We start from the raw sequence: 17,559 nt of genomic DNA, 5'->3' as shown, positions 1-17,559 counted from the left end.
CTTTTTAGTGTTTATTCTTTTTACGGATATTTGATGCCACACTATAAACAATAAGGCCACATCCACACAAAGGCTGAGCTTTCCCTATCCAATCTTTTTTTCCTCGTTCTAAAAAAAAGAAAAATCGTCTCCAGAAATATCTGTGTGCACACGAAACCACTGAAACCGACTCCGAACGATGTAGTATGCATGCCAGACCAGTATGTGGCGCTGTACTTCTGCCACAGAGATATACTAAAAATGGAAAATAATGTGCATGAACCTTGTATACAAGCTTTAGTAAAGCTAATAGGCTCAGTAGCTTCTGCGGCACGAACACAAGAATGTAGTCCGCCATTGTTGTTGTTGCTGTTACGTGACGTAGCGGTGTCTGACTAGGGTTGAGACGTGGGGTGATGACATCATAATTTCACAAAATATACGGATTGGCTGAACACATGAAAACACAAGGGTGTCGTTTTCAGATTTATCCAATCTGGGACCCGGTTTCAAAAAATAGCGGTTTCAGGCTCCCAAAACTCCGGATCCGTCTGGATGAAACGCAGATACGATACAAAATTTTGTACGTGTACAGCTAAACGCATCTCCATGTGGACAGGCTCTAACACTCAAAATAATTCATTGGTTTGAGTAGGACAAACTTAAATTAAAGGGTTAGTTCACCCAAAAATGAAAATAATGTCATTTATTACTCACCCTCATGTCGTTCCACACCCGTAAGATCTTTGTTAATCTTCAGAACACAAATTAAGATATTTTAGTTGAAATCTGATGGCTCCGTGAGGCCTGAATAGCCAGCAATGACATTTCCTCTCTCAAGATCCATAAAGGTACTAAAAACATATTTAAATCAGGTCATGTGAGTACAGTGGTTCAATATTAATATAATAAAGCCACGAGAATATTTTTGGTGTACCAAAAAAACAAAATAACGACTTATTTAGTGATGGCCGATTTCAAAACACTGCTTCAGGAAGCATCGGAGCGTTATGAATCTTTTGTGTCGAATCATGATTCAGATCGCGTGTCAAAATGCCAAACGGTTGAAATCAGGTGACTTTGGTGCTCCGAACAGCAGATTCGATGCACTGATTCATTTGTGCTCCGAATCTTCCTGAAGCAGTGTTTTGAAATCGGCCATCACTAAATAAGTCGTTATTTTGTTTTTTTGGCACACCAAAATATTCTCGTGGCTTTATAATATTAATATTGAACCACTGTACTCACATGAACTGATTTAAATATGTTTTTAGTACCTTTATGGATCTTGAGAGAGGAAATGTCATTGCTCCCTATGAAGGCCTCACTGAGCCATCGGATTTCAACTAAAATATCTTAATTTGTGTTCCGAAGATTAACAAAGGTCTTACGGGTGTGGAACGACATGAGGGTGAGTAATAAATGACAACATTTTCATTTTTGGATGAACTAACCCTTTAAACAAATTAATTCAGTCAGATTAACTTTTTTGAGTATTTGGCACTTTCTTTTTCTTTCAAGTTAACAGAATTTATATATTTTAAGTAGACTGAACTGTTTCATTGTTTCGAGTTTTATGAACTTATTTCTTAGACAAAACTGAAACTGGGCTGGGATTTCCCAGCATGCTTTGCCATGACACTTGAAAGGGAGAGTAAATGCTAAAATTAAGTGTTATATAATGTTTTTTTGTGCAACATTAATGTTAAGTGGGAGATTTAGTAGTGATTAATGTTTTGTTATGCTAATTTAGAAGAGTTTCTGTTAATTTGCCATCATAGTGACCATCATGGTGCATGCGGCTTGGTTTGAGAGCAAGTATGTTAAATGTTTTATATTGCTGCACTCATTCAGCAAGTGCTATGTATGCTTTTGTTAACATTTTAGCATATTAGCAAGTTAGCCTTTTCTGAATTAGCTTGTTATAGCTAGCTAACTTTACACTAATAAAAATATTCACATTGAGGTTACATGAAAATTTAAGTGTATTGATTTGGACTGATTGCCTCAAATTTTTAGAACCTATTCAGGTTTACAGTGCAAAGTTGATAAATACTTAAAAGTAACATAACACTACCATGTTTTTTTTTTTTTTTTTTTTGGACATGTACCATGGCAATGCAATGCTTTTTATTATTGAAGTACATTGGAGAAGCATACGCGTGTTACAAAATCCCATACAAGAAAAGCTGTGATGGTATCAGTTGACAGTGCCATTGATTGTACTAAGGTACTCCAAGATACCATGATATAGGTAAAATAGATTTATAGCACATTCAGACACAGCTAAGCTAACCAAAGTGCTGAACAAAGTAACTTATGGAGAATACATTGTATAAAACAACATTGTTTTATATAATGTAGTGGTTTTGGGGTCATGGTTCAGTACGATTTTGGTACAATAGGAAAAATGGTCACGCTTTAGATTTAGGGTCCAAGTTTTACTATTAACTGACTATTAACTTCTGCCTCAATAAATCCCTAATTACTGCTTATTAAGGTTGTTAGGTTTAGGAATTGGGTAGGATTAAGGGATGTAGAATATGGTCATGCAGAATAATGCATTAATAAGTACTAATAAACAGCCAATATCTTAGTAATATGCATGCTAATAAGCAACTAGTTAATAGTGAGATCTGGACTCTAAACTAAAGTTTGACCAGTCAAAAGAAACAAATCCACAATGCTAGGCTTCTTTTCATTTATTTGGAACAGACAGTAGTGCAAATTACAGTTTGTTCCACCTAGCAGCATTTACTCCCCTAGCTGGTACACTACAGCGTCCTATAGTGTATTAAGAACTTTGAGAACACGAGCTTTTCAAAGTGTTCTCTTTTGTCCGTGAGCGCAGAATTCAACGCATGCATGCATCTAAATGACTTGATTTTTTAAGCAGACTTGTTGTGGCGGTTAGCAAACAGTGTTGTATTACACCGCACGCCCCCTTCTGGATTGGAGTGTGGATCGCCGGTGACTGTATTCATTGTCTAACTGAATGAACCGAACTGTGACGTCCGTACTGTACGGGTACCGTTACACCCCTAGTTTTAAGCCTATATATACACAAAAACCATGAGTTAAGGTGCAGGGCGATACTGTGAGGAGAGCAAGATCTAGATTCGTAAATCTGATTTTAGGTCACATCAGTCCACAGAGTGCAGATGCAACCAACACGCTTCAGAAAGACCCTCAAAACTCCCGCAGGAAACGCATCACAGTCTTCGCTCTCTGTGTGAAGTGTGATGGGTAGATGAAGGCAGGCCTAATTAGCATAATTCCATAAATGATTTATCTTATTTGTCAGATGCGCCAGGGCTCGGCTGCTGTCACAAATAGGATTTTCATAAGTTTATCTCTGAAGACGGCGTGTTAATCCGCTTTAGTGGCTGTGCGTCCCCCGCAGGAGCCGTTCGCGAACACGCGTCCCTCCTGACCCTGCGCCGGACCGTGTGTTTGGAGTCTCCCTAAAGCAGATGTGCACCCCTCTGCCTCCATCTGTGTGCTTATCTCTCTATCTGTATATCTCTCTATAAGTAATTCTGTAGAATGTATGCACCAATAATTAATCAATCAAGCAGCAATTTAAACAGCTTCATGCTGTGTGACATTAATCATTTAGTCCACCATAACTCATGTTTGACAGGAGCATCCATATAGTGCTGCTGTCACATGACACTGTCCCCAACATACAGTGAAGGTCATTGTGTTTGGGCTGTTTGTCAGTGTCTGTCTCTCCTTCGCTGTCTTTGTTTGTCTGTCTTTCTTCCTCAAGCTTGTTTACACTGAATTCGCTGAGGCATGGTGCAGTATTTACTGGGAAATGAGGCGTCACAAATGACTCTCATTCATTACAGTTCAGGACAGGAGTTTCACTGATGACTACATTTCTTTACCAGCAGTCTTTTTTCTTTTTTCTTTTTTTTTTTTGAAGTGTCTTCCCTTCTAGTAGGGAGGTTGTTCTTGTGATTTCAGAAAGTGATTTCAGTTCTATTACATTACAAAATCAGACCAATTAAATTAGAATTCTGAATGAGGATTCTTATTCTGATCGTCTTTCTGTTTATAATCATGATGTTCATTCTGATTCTTATTTTCATTCTGGTTCTAATCCTGGTTTTGATTCTCATTCTTTTTCTTTGCACCATTCTCATTCTGGCTTTTAGTCTAATGTTTAATTTGATTCTGATTTTCATTTGGATTTTAAAAGTAATTTTACAGGAATATAAGGAATAGAGTTTTTTATTTTTTTTATTTTTTAACTTGATTCTTATCTTGTTTCTGATTCAAGTTCTGATGATTTTCATTCTAGTTTTGGTTCCAGTTCTGATTGTCTTTCTGTTTCTAATCATGGTGTTAATTCTGATTCTTATTCTCATTCTGATTCTGATTCTCATTTTCATTCTGGTTCTAATCTTAATTCTAATTCTCCTTCTGTTTCTAATTTTGATTTTTATTCCAATTTATATCCATGACTTCTGTTTATTCTGATTTTCATTCTGATTCTTATTCTGATTGTAATCCTACAGAAAATAATTTCAGTGCAAATTCAATCCATATCAAGATACATTTAGACTCTGATTGAGTACAATTCTGAATTTTATACTGATTTCATTCCTGATTTTGATTCTAATTCACATTCTAATTTTCATTCTAACTTCTGATTCCTATTCTGATTCTCTTTTGGTTTCTAATCCCGATTCCCATTCTGCTGTTCATTCTGATTCTCATTCTAATTCTTATCCAGCTTTTAATCCTACAGAAATAATTTCAGTGCATATTCAGTCCATAATCAGATACATTTTAGATTCTGACTACAATTCTGAATTTTTTATTGATTTCAATCTTGATTCTGATTCTAATCCACATTCTGATTTTCATTCTTAATTCTGATTCCTATTCTGATTCTCTTTTGGTTTCTAATCCCGATTCGCATTCTGCTGTTAATTCTGATTCTCATTCTAATTCTTATCCAGTTTTTAATCCTACAGAAATAATTTCAGTGCATATTCAGTCCATAATCAGATACATTTTAGATTCTGACTACAATTCTGAATTTTTTATTGATTTCAATCTTGATTCTGATTCTAATCCACATTCTGATGTTCATTCTAAATTCTGATTTCAATTCTGATTCTCATTTTATTTCTGTTTCTAATCCAGATTCCCATTCTGCTGTTCATTCTGATTCTTATACTGATTTTAATCCTACAGAAAATAATTTCAGTGCAAATTCAGTCCATAATCAGATACATTTTAGATTCTGACTACAATTCTGAATTTTTTATTGATTTCAATCTTGATTCTGATTCTAATCCACATTCTGATTTTCATTCTTACTTCTGATTCCTATTCTGATTCTCTTTTGGTTTCTAATCCCAATTCCCATTCTGCTGTTCATTCTGATTCTCATTCTAATTCTTATCCAGTTTTTAATCCTACAGAAATAATTTCAGTGCATATTCAGTCCATAATCAGATACATTTTAGATTCTGACTACAATTCTGAATTTTTTATTGATTTCAATCTTGATTCCGATTCTAATCCACTTTCTGATTTTCATTCTAAGTTCTGATTCTCATTTTATTTCTGTTTCTAATCCAGATTCCCATTCTGCTGTTCATTCTGATTCTTATACTGATTTTAATCCTACAGAAAATAATTTCAGTGGAAATTCAATCCATAATCAGATAAAATTTTAATTAAACTCTGATTGAGTACAATTCTGAATTTTTTACTGATTTCAGTCTTGATTCTGATTCTAATCCACATTCCGATTTTCATTCTAAATTCTGATTCTCATTCTCTTTTGGTTTCTAATCCCGATTCCCATTCTGCTGTTCATTCTGATTCTTATACTGATTTTAATCCTACAGAAAATAATTTCAGTGGAAATTCAATCCATAATCAGATAAAATTTTAATTAAACTCTGATTGAGTACAATTCTGAATTTTTTACTGATTTCAGTCTTGATTCTGATTCTAATCCACATTCCGATTTTCATTCTAAATTCTGATTCTCATTCTCTTTTGGTTTCTAATCCCGATTCCCATTCTGCTGTTCATTCGGATTCTAATCCTGATTTGGTTTTCTTTAGGATGAAGTGGACGAGTTGCGAGCAGAGATGGAGGAGATCAGGGACAGTTACCTGGAGGAAGAGGTGTACCAGCTCCAGGAACTACGCAGGGAACTGGACCGCTCCAACAAGAACTGCCGGATCCTTCAGTATCGCCTGCGCAAGGCAGAACAGAAGAGTCTGCGTGTAGCTCAGACCGGACACGTCGACGGAGAGCTTCTACGTGGTCTGGAGCAGGACCTAAAGGTGTTTTTGTCATAGGGAATGGAAACATTTTAAATGTGTGAGGTCAAATATTTTCTTCAATATCTGATGTGTGTGTAAGATAAGCATTGAGCTCTCTAACTAATGTTGCACATATGAAAACAGGATAATAAAACATCTCTCTCTGCCCACAGGTGGCCAAAGATGTATCTGTGCGTCTGCACAATGAACTGGAAACAGTGGAAGACAAGCGAACGCGGGCGGAAGATGAAAACGAGCTGCTCAGGCAAAAGATCATCGAGGTGGAGATCTCCAAACAGGCCATGCAGAACGAGCTCGAGAGAGCTAAAGAGGTACAATACACCACCGTATTTGAGTCGATGTTAGATTCCTGTGCATATTGCACACTTTTATTGAATTGGATAACAGAGTACAAGAAGTATTTTATAAGAGGAGCCTCTTTAAAAGCATATTTATGATGTAGTGTGGCTATTGTGCAGCTTTTTATTTGTGTATGCTGTTCACTGTCATGTACAGAGAGTTGTTGTAACCGTAACAGGGTTATTCTGGGTTACTTACAGCTTAATTTCTGTGTACAGCCTTTTAGTTTCTGTGTACAGCCTTTTACTGCTTAAAATAATTTCCTCAGTTTATAAAAACAAGTGGGAATTGCATTTAAAGTAATACTCTTACAATGAAAGCCTGAAGCAGCTCAGATTGTTTAATATCAAAAATGTGAAGATATTGTTTGTGTTAATGGAGCTCTAATCATATTTTTTCGAATATCATGCATACAATTTTCCCAAAAATTACTACTATATTTTGCCCATGTGATGTGCTTATACCTCTGAATTAGTGTAATAGATAGATATATTGGTCATACTTTGGTCCCATTTTTTTATGTTATTTAATGCATTAACTAACTTTAACAACGAGCAATACATTTGTTTCAATATTTAATAATCTTTGTTAAAGTTAATATAAATAATAAATTAATAAAAATGCAGCTTTTCATTGCCAGCTTAGGTCCATTAAATTCCATAAAACAACTTTTGATTTTAATTATGTGTTAGTAAATGTTGGAATTAACAAAAACTAAGATTATCAAACACTTTAGAATTTTTTTTTTATTTTATTAATAGTTAAATGGAACCCTGGAAATGACCCACAGACTGTAACATAGCTGTGATGGAAATGTATACATCTTGAATAGTTGAATAAGGCACTGAAACCCGGATGGCCTGAAGGTTAGAATACCTCCCAACATTAGTGCACTGTGGGTTGCTTTGAAGTATGGATGAATATATTTAACTTTGAAGCCTGCTGTCCTGTGCATTAATGCATGAGAGGCTGTAGCAGTGCATACGGCTGCTGCTTCTATAATCAGATACCGAGGAGTTATCCTAGAGTTCCTCGGGTTAATCTTAAACTAATCTGGAAAGGCTGAGTCACGGGTAGGACCGTCTGTACATTTAGATGAAATGCAGTGTGGAGGAGGCTATGTCTGTATGTCTGGCCGAAGTTTAAAGTGCCAAAATGATCCTTTTTCAGTTATTACTGTTGATGTAGTAGTATGTTATACAGCTGTTTGTGAATATAAATGGTCTGCAAAGTTTCAGAGATCACTGTGAAGATAATTGGAGTTATTGTCTCCCAAAAGAAAGAACCTATTCCGAACTGTCTGAAATGAGTCATCAGTAATTCCAGTCTTACTTCCGGCTTCAACTTACATAGATTTGTAACAAATTTGCCAGCCTATGGTCTTAATTAAGCCTGAAAATTGCCTACTGTAGTTGTAGCTGAGGCCTGGGAACCTTTAAAATAGCATAATAGGGGCACTTTATAGTTCAGGTTATGGGTTGGTTTAGATCACTTACTCATGAATGAGCAATTTTAATATTGATGCTTGACTTTCTGCCATTATTAGCATAAGTTTAGGCTATTTATGTTTGGTGCATTTATGTAGAATTCATCTGCATCTTCTGTATCTCCTAATTCACAATGTCTTCAAATTGGCAATTCATAGTCAGATTTTAGAGCTGAACAATCCGCATTACAAATATGTATCTGTGTCTGCTACTCTTGCTATTTCAGTTCAAACAGCAGAGGATCACAACATGAATCATTACACTGGTATCCCAGAATCCTTTCTGATTCTCTGAGATCTGCTGCATTGTAAAACATCGCCTGAGGGGAAAAGCAAATCTTCTTAAAGGGGTAGTTCACCTGAAAATAAATTTGTATTATTTACTCACCCTCATGTTGTTCCAAATTTTTTCATGGATGGAGACCTTTGTCAGTGTTCATTTTTGGGTGAACTGTTCCTTTAAAAACAGATTATTGTATGCTGTCAGTCTTTATGGTGTAAATAAACCTGAATTTGTTTTGTTTTATTTTTGCATTAATATTTATATTGTAATTTGGAAAAGTAAACACAGTTGTACACACACACAAAGACAGATATAGTAAGCATGAAGAAGAAAAAGAGTGTTAGCGCTGTGTGATCTATAGTGCGTCTCTCTTGAGGTTTGCCCCAGAAAGCGTCTAGCTCCACTTTTTCAGATACCCTTCATTTTCCCATCCCTTCATTCGTCCCGCACACAACAGATGTGGATGAAATGGAGAATCGTGTGCTATGTTCAGTTAACTTAACATGCTTTTCCAGCTGATTTCATGTCTTTATTTTAAAAGAGAAGACAACCTTGTTTCAACATGAATGGCTTTAGACATTAGAATAGTTGAAATATTAAAGTCAACATAAAATCAAAACTGGCCCTATTTGCTTTAATACACATTCCTTACTGTGAACAATTTATTGGTGCACATTATTCTTAAGGGGGAAAAAAAAAAATGTTTGTTGACATTGTTTCTCATTGAATCTAGGTGAGAGATCAGGAGAAAGAGAGCGTGCTTTCTGTTCTGTAGATAATTATATGTTATTTAGTGGGAAAAACATGGAAATAGTTGTTGCCATTTTTATCTTATTTTTTGTTTATCTATTTGCTTGGCTTTGTGGCTTTTGGTTCTTTTGCTGTTGTAGGCTGTAAGGACCTTTGAAATAATTGAAGTCGTTTGGGGAAGTGATATGGGTGTGTAGTCAAAACCTGCCTGGAATTACTTTAGCTGTGCATTTAGTGGAAAGTAATTGCACACCTTACATTTGTCCACCAATCAGATTCAAGCATTCAACAGCCCCTAAAAAAATTGTGAAACATTGTCTTTAGAAAACCATCTGTGTTCAAGCACTTTAAAGAACCCATAAATTAAAACATTGATCTGAAGAACTTGTGATTTGACAGAATGTTTTTGAATACCCTAAGAAGCGTATAGCCATGAAAAACCCCATACAGTGAAAACTGGTTCTTGATCCGTGAGTTCTTTCCAAATCACCTTTATTTTTCCACCTGCATGCACGACACAGGTTTGGATGGTGAGGGCTCTCGTTCACGTGCTAAACAGATTGGAATGTCGTTAAGCTGGGCAGACGGGAAGCTGTTCCTGCTCTAAGTATCTAAGTACTGATCTGGCAGTAAAGGAGCGATTCTGCAACTAAAAATACAACATTCAGTGTCATCTGAGCTCAGTACGGTGCAACTCTAGATTCAGGATTGTCAATCTGTCTAAAGAACTTGGCCTGAAAAGCACATAGATTCCTCACGTTTTTGTGTATTTCGTTAACGTTTTACTGTATTTACATTTTACAGAGTTTGAGGTTGGTACTGTAGATCCGTTTCTGTGAGATCTGATTTAGATTTATTCAATATATATATATATATATATATATATATATATATATATATATATATATATATATATATATATATATATATATATATATATATATATATATATATATAATGTGTGTATATATATGTGTATATATATATATTAAAATATATTAATTTATAAAACATTTTGTTTTATTGGGACAGTGTTAATTTGGAAAGCAAATTTTGATTTAGTTTTAGTTATAGTCTTTGAACTAAAATGCACTGCAAAAATGCTGTTCTTGCTTAGAGTTTTTGTCTTGTTTCTAGTCAAAATATCTTAAAGTTCTTAGATCAAGAAGCATTTTCTTGACAAGTAAAAATTATTTTCTTGTTTTCAGAAAAAAATAAGTCAAAATTAAGTGAGTTTTTCCTTAAAACAAGAAAATAATTTTTACTTGTCAAGAAAATGCTTCATGATCAAAGAATTTTAAGATATTTGGACTGGATATAAGAGAAAAATTCTAAGTAAGAACAACATTTTTTGCAGTGTGGCATTTAGTTGTAGTCAAATTTTAGTCATCTGATTTGTTTTAGTTTAGTTTTAGTCGACTAAATATCATATCAGAAGATTTTAGTCAACTAAATCTACAATAGTTTTAGACGACTAAAATCTAACAGTCAGTAAATAGCAAATAAATATAATAGAACAAAGATGAAATAAACAGTGCTTTAAGTTTGTCAGGCAAGTTTGAATTATAATTAAAGGGATAGTCCACCCAATAATGAAAATTCTGTCATCATTTACTCACCCTCATGTTGTTTTAACCCTGTATGAGTTTCTTTGTTCTGTTTAATGCAAAAGAAGATATTTTGAAGAACGTTGGTAACCAAACAGTTGCTGTTCCCCATTGACTTCCATTGTTTGAAAACAAAAAAATACTTTGGAAGGCAATGGGCACCAGAAACTGTTTGGTTACCAACATTCTTCAGAATATTTTCTTTTGTGTTCAACAGAAAAAAGATATTCATACAGGGTTAAAACAACATGAGGGTGAGTAAATGATAACAGAATTTTAATTTTTTGGGTGTACTATCCCTTCAAGGACTCAGACAGACATTTTGGACCATATTAAGGACTCCGGCATCTCGTTCTTGTTCGTTGAAGAAAAGGTCAATAGATTTTCATTATAGTTTTTATCATCACAAACTGGTTTTTATCTAGTTATTGTCTCATTTTCGTCAGGGAAAAAATGTAATTGATAAATTATTTGTCGAAAATAACACTGTGTTGGGACAAAATGTTTAAATTGAAGTTAATATAGGACACTTTGGCTGTTATTGTATGGAAATGTTTTCTCCGTGCTATCACTGGTGTCCAGGCTTTTTGCTGTCGACTCTGATTCCTGCAGTGGGATTGGCACCCGGACCAGAATTAATCCAACTGAGCTGCCTGTTATGAAACCTCCTGGCAGATTCCTGCCTCACAGGGGAGGAGAGGAAGTGGGAGAGAGACGGATACTCAGAGAAGGAGAGAGACAGATACAGAGAGGCTCTCATATGGGTTTATATCTGTCAGGCTGTGATATGGCAATGGCTTACGGAGGTTTTTGTAAACAGTTCACTCGTTTCGTGTGCTGCAGGGTCGCTAATGACCACATGTCACATGTAATTCACCATACCGCACCACACGTCCAGAATGTGATCTCACGCTGTAGTCCGATGTTCTGATAGATCTGCATACAATGGAAACGGTGCTTTAGCAAGCATTTTAACCTAGTTATTTCAGAAGGAGTCTGTTAAAGAGGCCATTATGCCCTTTTACAAAGTCTTGGTTTTGTTTTCGGGCTCTACTAGAATAGGTTTTCATGCTTGAATGTTCAAAAAACAGATTATTTTTCACATATTGTCCATTGTTGCAGCTCCTCTCTTCCCGGTCTGTCAGTAACGCTCTGTTTAGTTCCTGTCTCTATGAAGCCCCTCCTTCTGAAAAGCACAATGCACTCTGATTGGTCGGCTGAAAACCTGTTTTTTTATTATTTTTTTTTGTGGGAGGGGGTTGAAATTGTTTTTTCTGATTGAAAAAATGGAACAAGCAGGAACGAGGGTCTGATCCTACAGTCAAGTCAAATATACTGCAGTGATACACACACACACGCACACTGCCTATACAAAGCACAACCCGAGCTGAACACAGAACACCCAGAGACTTGTTTAATTTATACTCTATTTTGGCCAACTCTTTTCAATTTTAAAGCAGACAATTTCATCCAAATCAACTTCTATTGCAAGCATTTCCTGAGAATCAAACCCATGACCTTGGTGTTTCTAGCACTGTGCATATGTTTTGAGCGTTAGGTTTGTGTGAAAAACAAACTAAAATGTAGTTAATTATTTAATGAATATTTGACTCATTCTCACTTCATCACTCAAACTTGCCACATCATAAACATTTCTGTTATGCAAAAAGCAATGGTGGTGTATGTGAATTTGTTGGCATGTTTCTAAAGAGATGCAAGTCAAGTTATTTACTTTATTTTTATAGTGTTTTATACAATAGAAATTGTTTTAATACAGCTTTACAGTATAGGAAAATGATGCAAACTTCATCAAAAATTAGACAGATTCAAATTCTGCTGTAAAGCAGAAGATAATGTTGTCATTATTCAGCTCAATTCAGTTAAGATACATTAAACAGTGTCATGTTGAGGACCATCAAGAGAAGCAAGTGTGAGTGTCTTTTCATGGTGGATGAGTGTGTAATATGTGAAGTGTCATATTTATTTTGCTGTCCTTATTTCTGTTTATATATTTGAAGGAGATAAGCTCTTATAATCTTTGCTGCTTTGCTTAGAGGTAAAAAAACAAGATGTAGGCTAAATGGATTAGAGCTCTGTGTGCATATTTAATCCAATCGACACAAATAATAGTGTGCTCAATCGCACTATTCCAATATTTCGGTTTAGTTTTGTATTCAGCATGTGAATTGGAGATTGTTTCTTCTGTGTAACAGAGTTTTTCCTTATAAAACACTAGCACTACTACAGTACAGTATGGTTTTGGGATGATAAATACCATGGGTATTTTCATATAAAAATGGTACTAAATGATTACTGCTTTCATGGTATTGAAATTGTACTTCTAAGAATATCATTGTAGACACCTTTACAAAAAAAAAAAAAAAAAGATTACTTATACTATTAATACAACAATAAATGATGATAATGGTAATATGGTGTTCTTTAAAAGTATCTTAAAGTACCATTTAAGCATAAATGCATTTTTTTGCTATTCATTTGATATTTTTGCTTGGCTAGAAATGTTTGCATTCACATGCATTTAATAGGCAGCATAAATGTCCAAAAACCATGTACTTTGTAAAAGAAAGCATGTGTCCCCAATTGGAACGAAGGTCCAGAGTTAATTTCAAATTATCATATTTATTGTTATGAAAGTTCACAATAATGTCATTCGCCATCGATAAATGTGTGTCCCAGTTTGGCAAAATGGCTTTGGCTCTGAGTGTGAAGAGGGTAAAAAACAAAAATACACAACGCAGCTAATCTTCAAAGCACTGTGCTGCGTATCAAAGCATTGCTGTGGGCCGTTAATTAAATTCTGTCTGTAATTCAAAGAAACGTCGCAGGTTCTGTTCTGATGTTAGCGCCTAGCTTTAGCACTTTCTAAAAATAAAGCGATGTGTGCACTCGTTTTCCGGCACAGAGGTTATATTGAGAGTGTGTGACGGTTCTTTGGCGAGAGATACGGTGTGTGTGACTGACTCTCAGCACTCTTCATCTCTTTCTCTGACTGTGTTTGGAATGCAATTCTAGAGTACTGCATACTGCACACTATATACTGTATACTGCCTACTATTTTTAAAAAGCTTGTGAAATAGTAAATGCTGCATTGTTGACACATGACAAATATTTTGCATGTTTAATTCAGCTAGTGACTGTTTTTTCATTGGGTTGAAAGCATTGCAACTTATTTAAATCTGAATTCTTAACACAACAGTTTTATATATATATATATATATATTATATATATATATATATATATATATTATTCATTATGCTGCAGAATTGACATTAGAATGTCCATTTGCAGCATTATAAACACTTAAAGTTTGCTGCAGCGCACTGGAAAAAGTAATGATTATGAATGTGTGGGGGAAATATAGTACAGTTAGTAGCCTTTCTTTATTTCTTTCTTGCATCCTTTTCTTTGTTTATTGTGTTCTCTCTGTGAGTGAAGCAGTTTGAAACTAGTGAGATTATAGTCAGTGGGAAAAGCAGTGCAGAGACGACGTAATGCTGTAAACATTATTACAAGGCCCTGCCCTTCCTCCCCTGAGTGGACAAAACTACTTCATAGTATCTGGCACTGAGAGAAACAGTCTGACTCAGTCTTGGGAAAAAGAACATCACAGTGAGAATGAGAGCGATATGCACACAATTGTTTGAGATTTTAGCGGTTGGTTTTAACCTGGTCTCAGTCTGCAGTGACACACAGACTGATGTTCTACAGGTCCAGATAGTCTGTGTGCATCTGAAACCATGTGTTCTCATTTAAGAGATCAGTTTGCTTAAAAGCACTGGAAGTAGTATTTTTAATGCTGAGTTTATTTATGCAGTAGACACGCTATACTTGGCATAAAACATGTTGAAAATGCACTGAGGTCTGTTAAAGGATTGGTTCAGTTCAGAATTCAAGTTTATGTCTTTCTTTCTTCAGTCAAAAAGAAGTTAAGGTTTTTGAGGAAAACATTCCAGGATTTTTTCTCCATATAGTGAGCTTCCCAGATGAGGAATAAGGGTCTTATCTAGCAAAATGATCAGTCATTTTCTGAAAAAAATAAAAAGGATATACTTTTTAACCACAAATGCTCATCTTGCACTGCTCTGCGATGTGCCATTCATTACGTAATCATGTTGGAAAGGTCACACGTGACGTAGGCGGAAGTACCGAGCAAGTGTTTACAAAGCAAACATGCAAAGTCAAATGGCCTTTACCAAAAAAAAGGTAAAACAAAGACGTTGGATGATTTTGAAGTTGGAGGAGAAAAATAAGATGAGTTTTTCGCCTTACCGCAGTACTTCCGCCTACGTCACGTGTGACCTTTCCAACATGATTATGTAATGTGTGGCACATCGCAGAGCAGTGCAAGATGAGCATTTGTGGTTAAAAAGTATATCCTTTTTATTTTTTTCAGAAAATGACTGATCATTTTGCTAGATAAGACCCTTATTCCTCATCTGGGAAGCTCACTATATGGAGAAAAAATCCTGGAATGTTTTCCTCAAAAACCTTAACTTCTTTTCGACTGAAGAAAGAAAGACATAAACATCTTGGATGACATGGGGGTGAGGAAATCATCAGGAAATTTGAATTCTGAACTGAACCAATCCTTTAATAGACCAAAGTGCATTTTCAACATGTTTTATGCCAAGTATAGCGTGTCTACTGCATAAATAAACTCAGCATTAAAAATACTACTTCCAGTGCTTTTAAGCAAACTGATCTCTTAAATGAGAACACATGGTTTCAGATGCACACAGACTATATGGACCTGTAGAACATTTTTATGTTTTTTAGAAAATAACCAATTGTTTTGCTAGATAAGACTCTTATTCCTCGTCTGGGATCATGTAGAGCTCTTTGAAGCTGCACTGAAACTGACATTTGGACCTTCAACCCGTTTGAACCCCAGTGAAGTCCACTATATGGACAAAAATCCTGGAATGTTTTCCTTAAAAACCTTCATTTCTTTTCGACTGAAGAAAGAAAGACATAAACATCTTGAATGACATGGGGGTGAGGAAATTATCAGGAAATTTGAATTCTGAACTGAACTAATCCTTTAATCAACACAATCTTGTGTGTGCATGATATATATATATATATATATATATATATATATATATATATATATATATATATATATATATATATATATATATATATATATATATATATATATATATATATATATATGACACACACACACACAAACAAAAGATCTTCTGATGCATATTATATTTCATAAGCTTAATTTTATGACCAAAATATAATAATAAAGAGGTTTATATCATATTTGAACTGATATGCAGTCACTGTTATATTAGCACATATCATCTATTTTACAGCAGCTTTCAATGTAGCTCATCCTGTCAGATTTTCGAGCCAGAACTCTCTGGTACTGAATCAGTGTTTGCTCTCAGCTGATTACAGGCACCTGCTGCCTGCCACAAAAATAAGGTGAAGGGAAAACAACAACAGATCTTTTTCCCTTGAGATGTCCAGTTAAGCTTTGCATTGTCACTCTATGGGCTGGTTAGAGGGCTGCCATCTGGCCTAGTAGATGTAATGAACAGGATGGTGTCCACCTGTGACCACTGAGATTTAGTCAACCTGAACCGGTCCTTCATCTTGACAAGGTTATTAAATACACTGGGGTTAAGGGAATGCAGGTTGTGTTAAGTAGTGTCCTATTGCTCACACTTGGTGATCTGAACAAGCACAAAATGCAATATATATTTATATAAAATTTAACTTAATACACTTATTTAATAAAGTATGTATAATTGTATATATGCAAATTTATATATATATATATATATATATATATATATATATATATATATATATATTACTGTATATGCTCTGGTTAGATGCTAGCATCATGTTTTGCATGTATAAACAGTTCATGTGTTTACTGTAGAAAACATAAGCAGCCTTTTTTTTTTTAAATGATGGTAGTCTTGAAAGGACAAGCATGCATACTTTATTAAATAAGTGTATTAAATTCATTGTGTGAAAAAAAAAAAAAAAAAAAAAAAAAAAAACATTCAAACAGCTAAACAGATTTCCAGAAGCGGGCCTTTGTTAAGACATTAGCTGAGGAGGCACAGAAGTAATCTCACCAGCTGCCCAGTGTCAGCAGCCACACAGACAGCTTTGACTGCATGCTCCGCCCCCCTATTAACGGCTCACAATAGGGAACCCACTGACCTAGCTAGACGAGAGGAATTGTCTTTGAGTGCAAAGACAGGCCTCTCATTAACCAGCTGGACGCATACAAATCCCCGCTCACACATACAAACACACAATCAAATTCCCCACTCTCCGGAGACCACTGCATCCCTTTAGCCAAATGAGAGAGCTTAAAAGAGCTCCCATTGTGTTTCCCGCTCACTGTAGTGATGGAGAAGGCCTGCGTATGTGTCTAGAATCCCTCTGGGAGTGTGTGCGCACCCCTTGTGGGGATGGTAATACACACAGAGTCCTTTGACTTTTCCCGACAGAATCCCAGACGGAGATTAGTGGCTTAGTGGATTCTCCGAGTGTCCTGACAACAGTGGACACGTCTTATCATCATACACATAATGCTAATGGAATCAGACCAGTTAGTGAGAATTCATTTAAATTAAACATGTATACCATCATTGTCGAAACCTTGTATCTTCAAAAACGCTACTTTTGAGGAATTGGAAAAAAAAAACACTGTTTTTAAATAATTAAACACTGTGTTGTCAAAGTTGATATTGTGGCTTTATATATGGTCGAGACACTTGCATGTGTCATTATATTAT

At 35.3% G+C, this 17,559-nt stretch overlaps 1 protein-coding gene across 4 annotated transcripts in view; it reads left to right on the top strand.

Moving 5' to 3' along the window:
• Nucleotides 1–17,559, top strand: part of LOC137002443 (microtubule cross-linking factor 1) — a 74,380-nt gene that overhangs the window by 1,796 nt on the left and 55,025 nt on the right. For all 4 annotated transcript variants that reach the window (XM_067362078.1, XM_067362077.1, XM_067362079.1 and 1 more), the window contains exons 2-3: nucleotides 6,075–6,299; nucleotides 6,452–6,610. In XM_067362078.1, coding sequence (XP_067218179.1) covers nucleotides 6,075–6,299; nucleotides 6,452–6,610 — 384 coding nt within the window. The remainder of the gene's footprint in view (nucleotides 1–6,074; nucleotides 6,300–6,451; nucleotides 6,611–17,559) is intronic.

The sequence above is a fragment of the Chanodichthys erythropterus genome, chromosome 16, assembly GCF_024489055.1.
Source record: "Chanodichthys erythropterus isolate Z2021 chromosome 16, ASM2448905v1, whole genome shotgun sequence".
Classification (NCBI taxonomy): Eukaryota; Metazoa; Chordata; class Actinopteri; order Cypriniformes; family Xenocyprididae; genus Chanodichthys; species Chanodichthys erythropterus.
The sequence above is the reverse complement of the archived record's forward strand: the minus strand, read 5'-3'. Positions and strand labels throughout refer to the sequence as shown.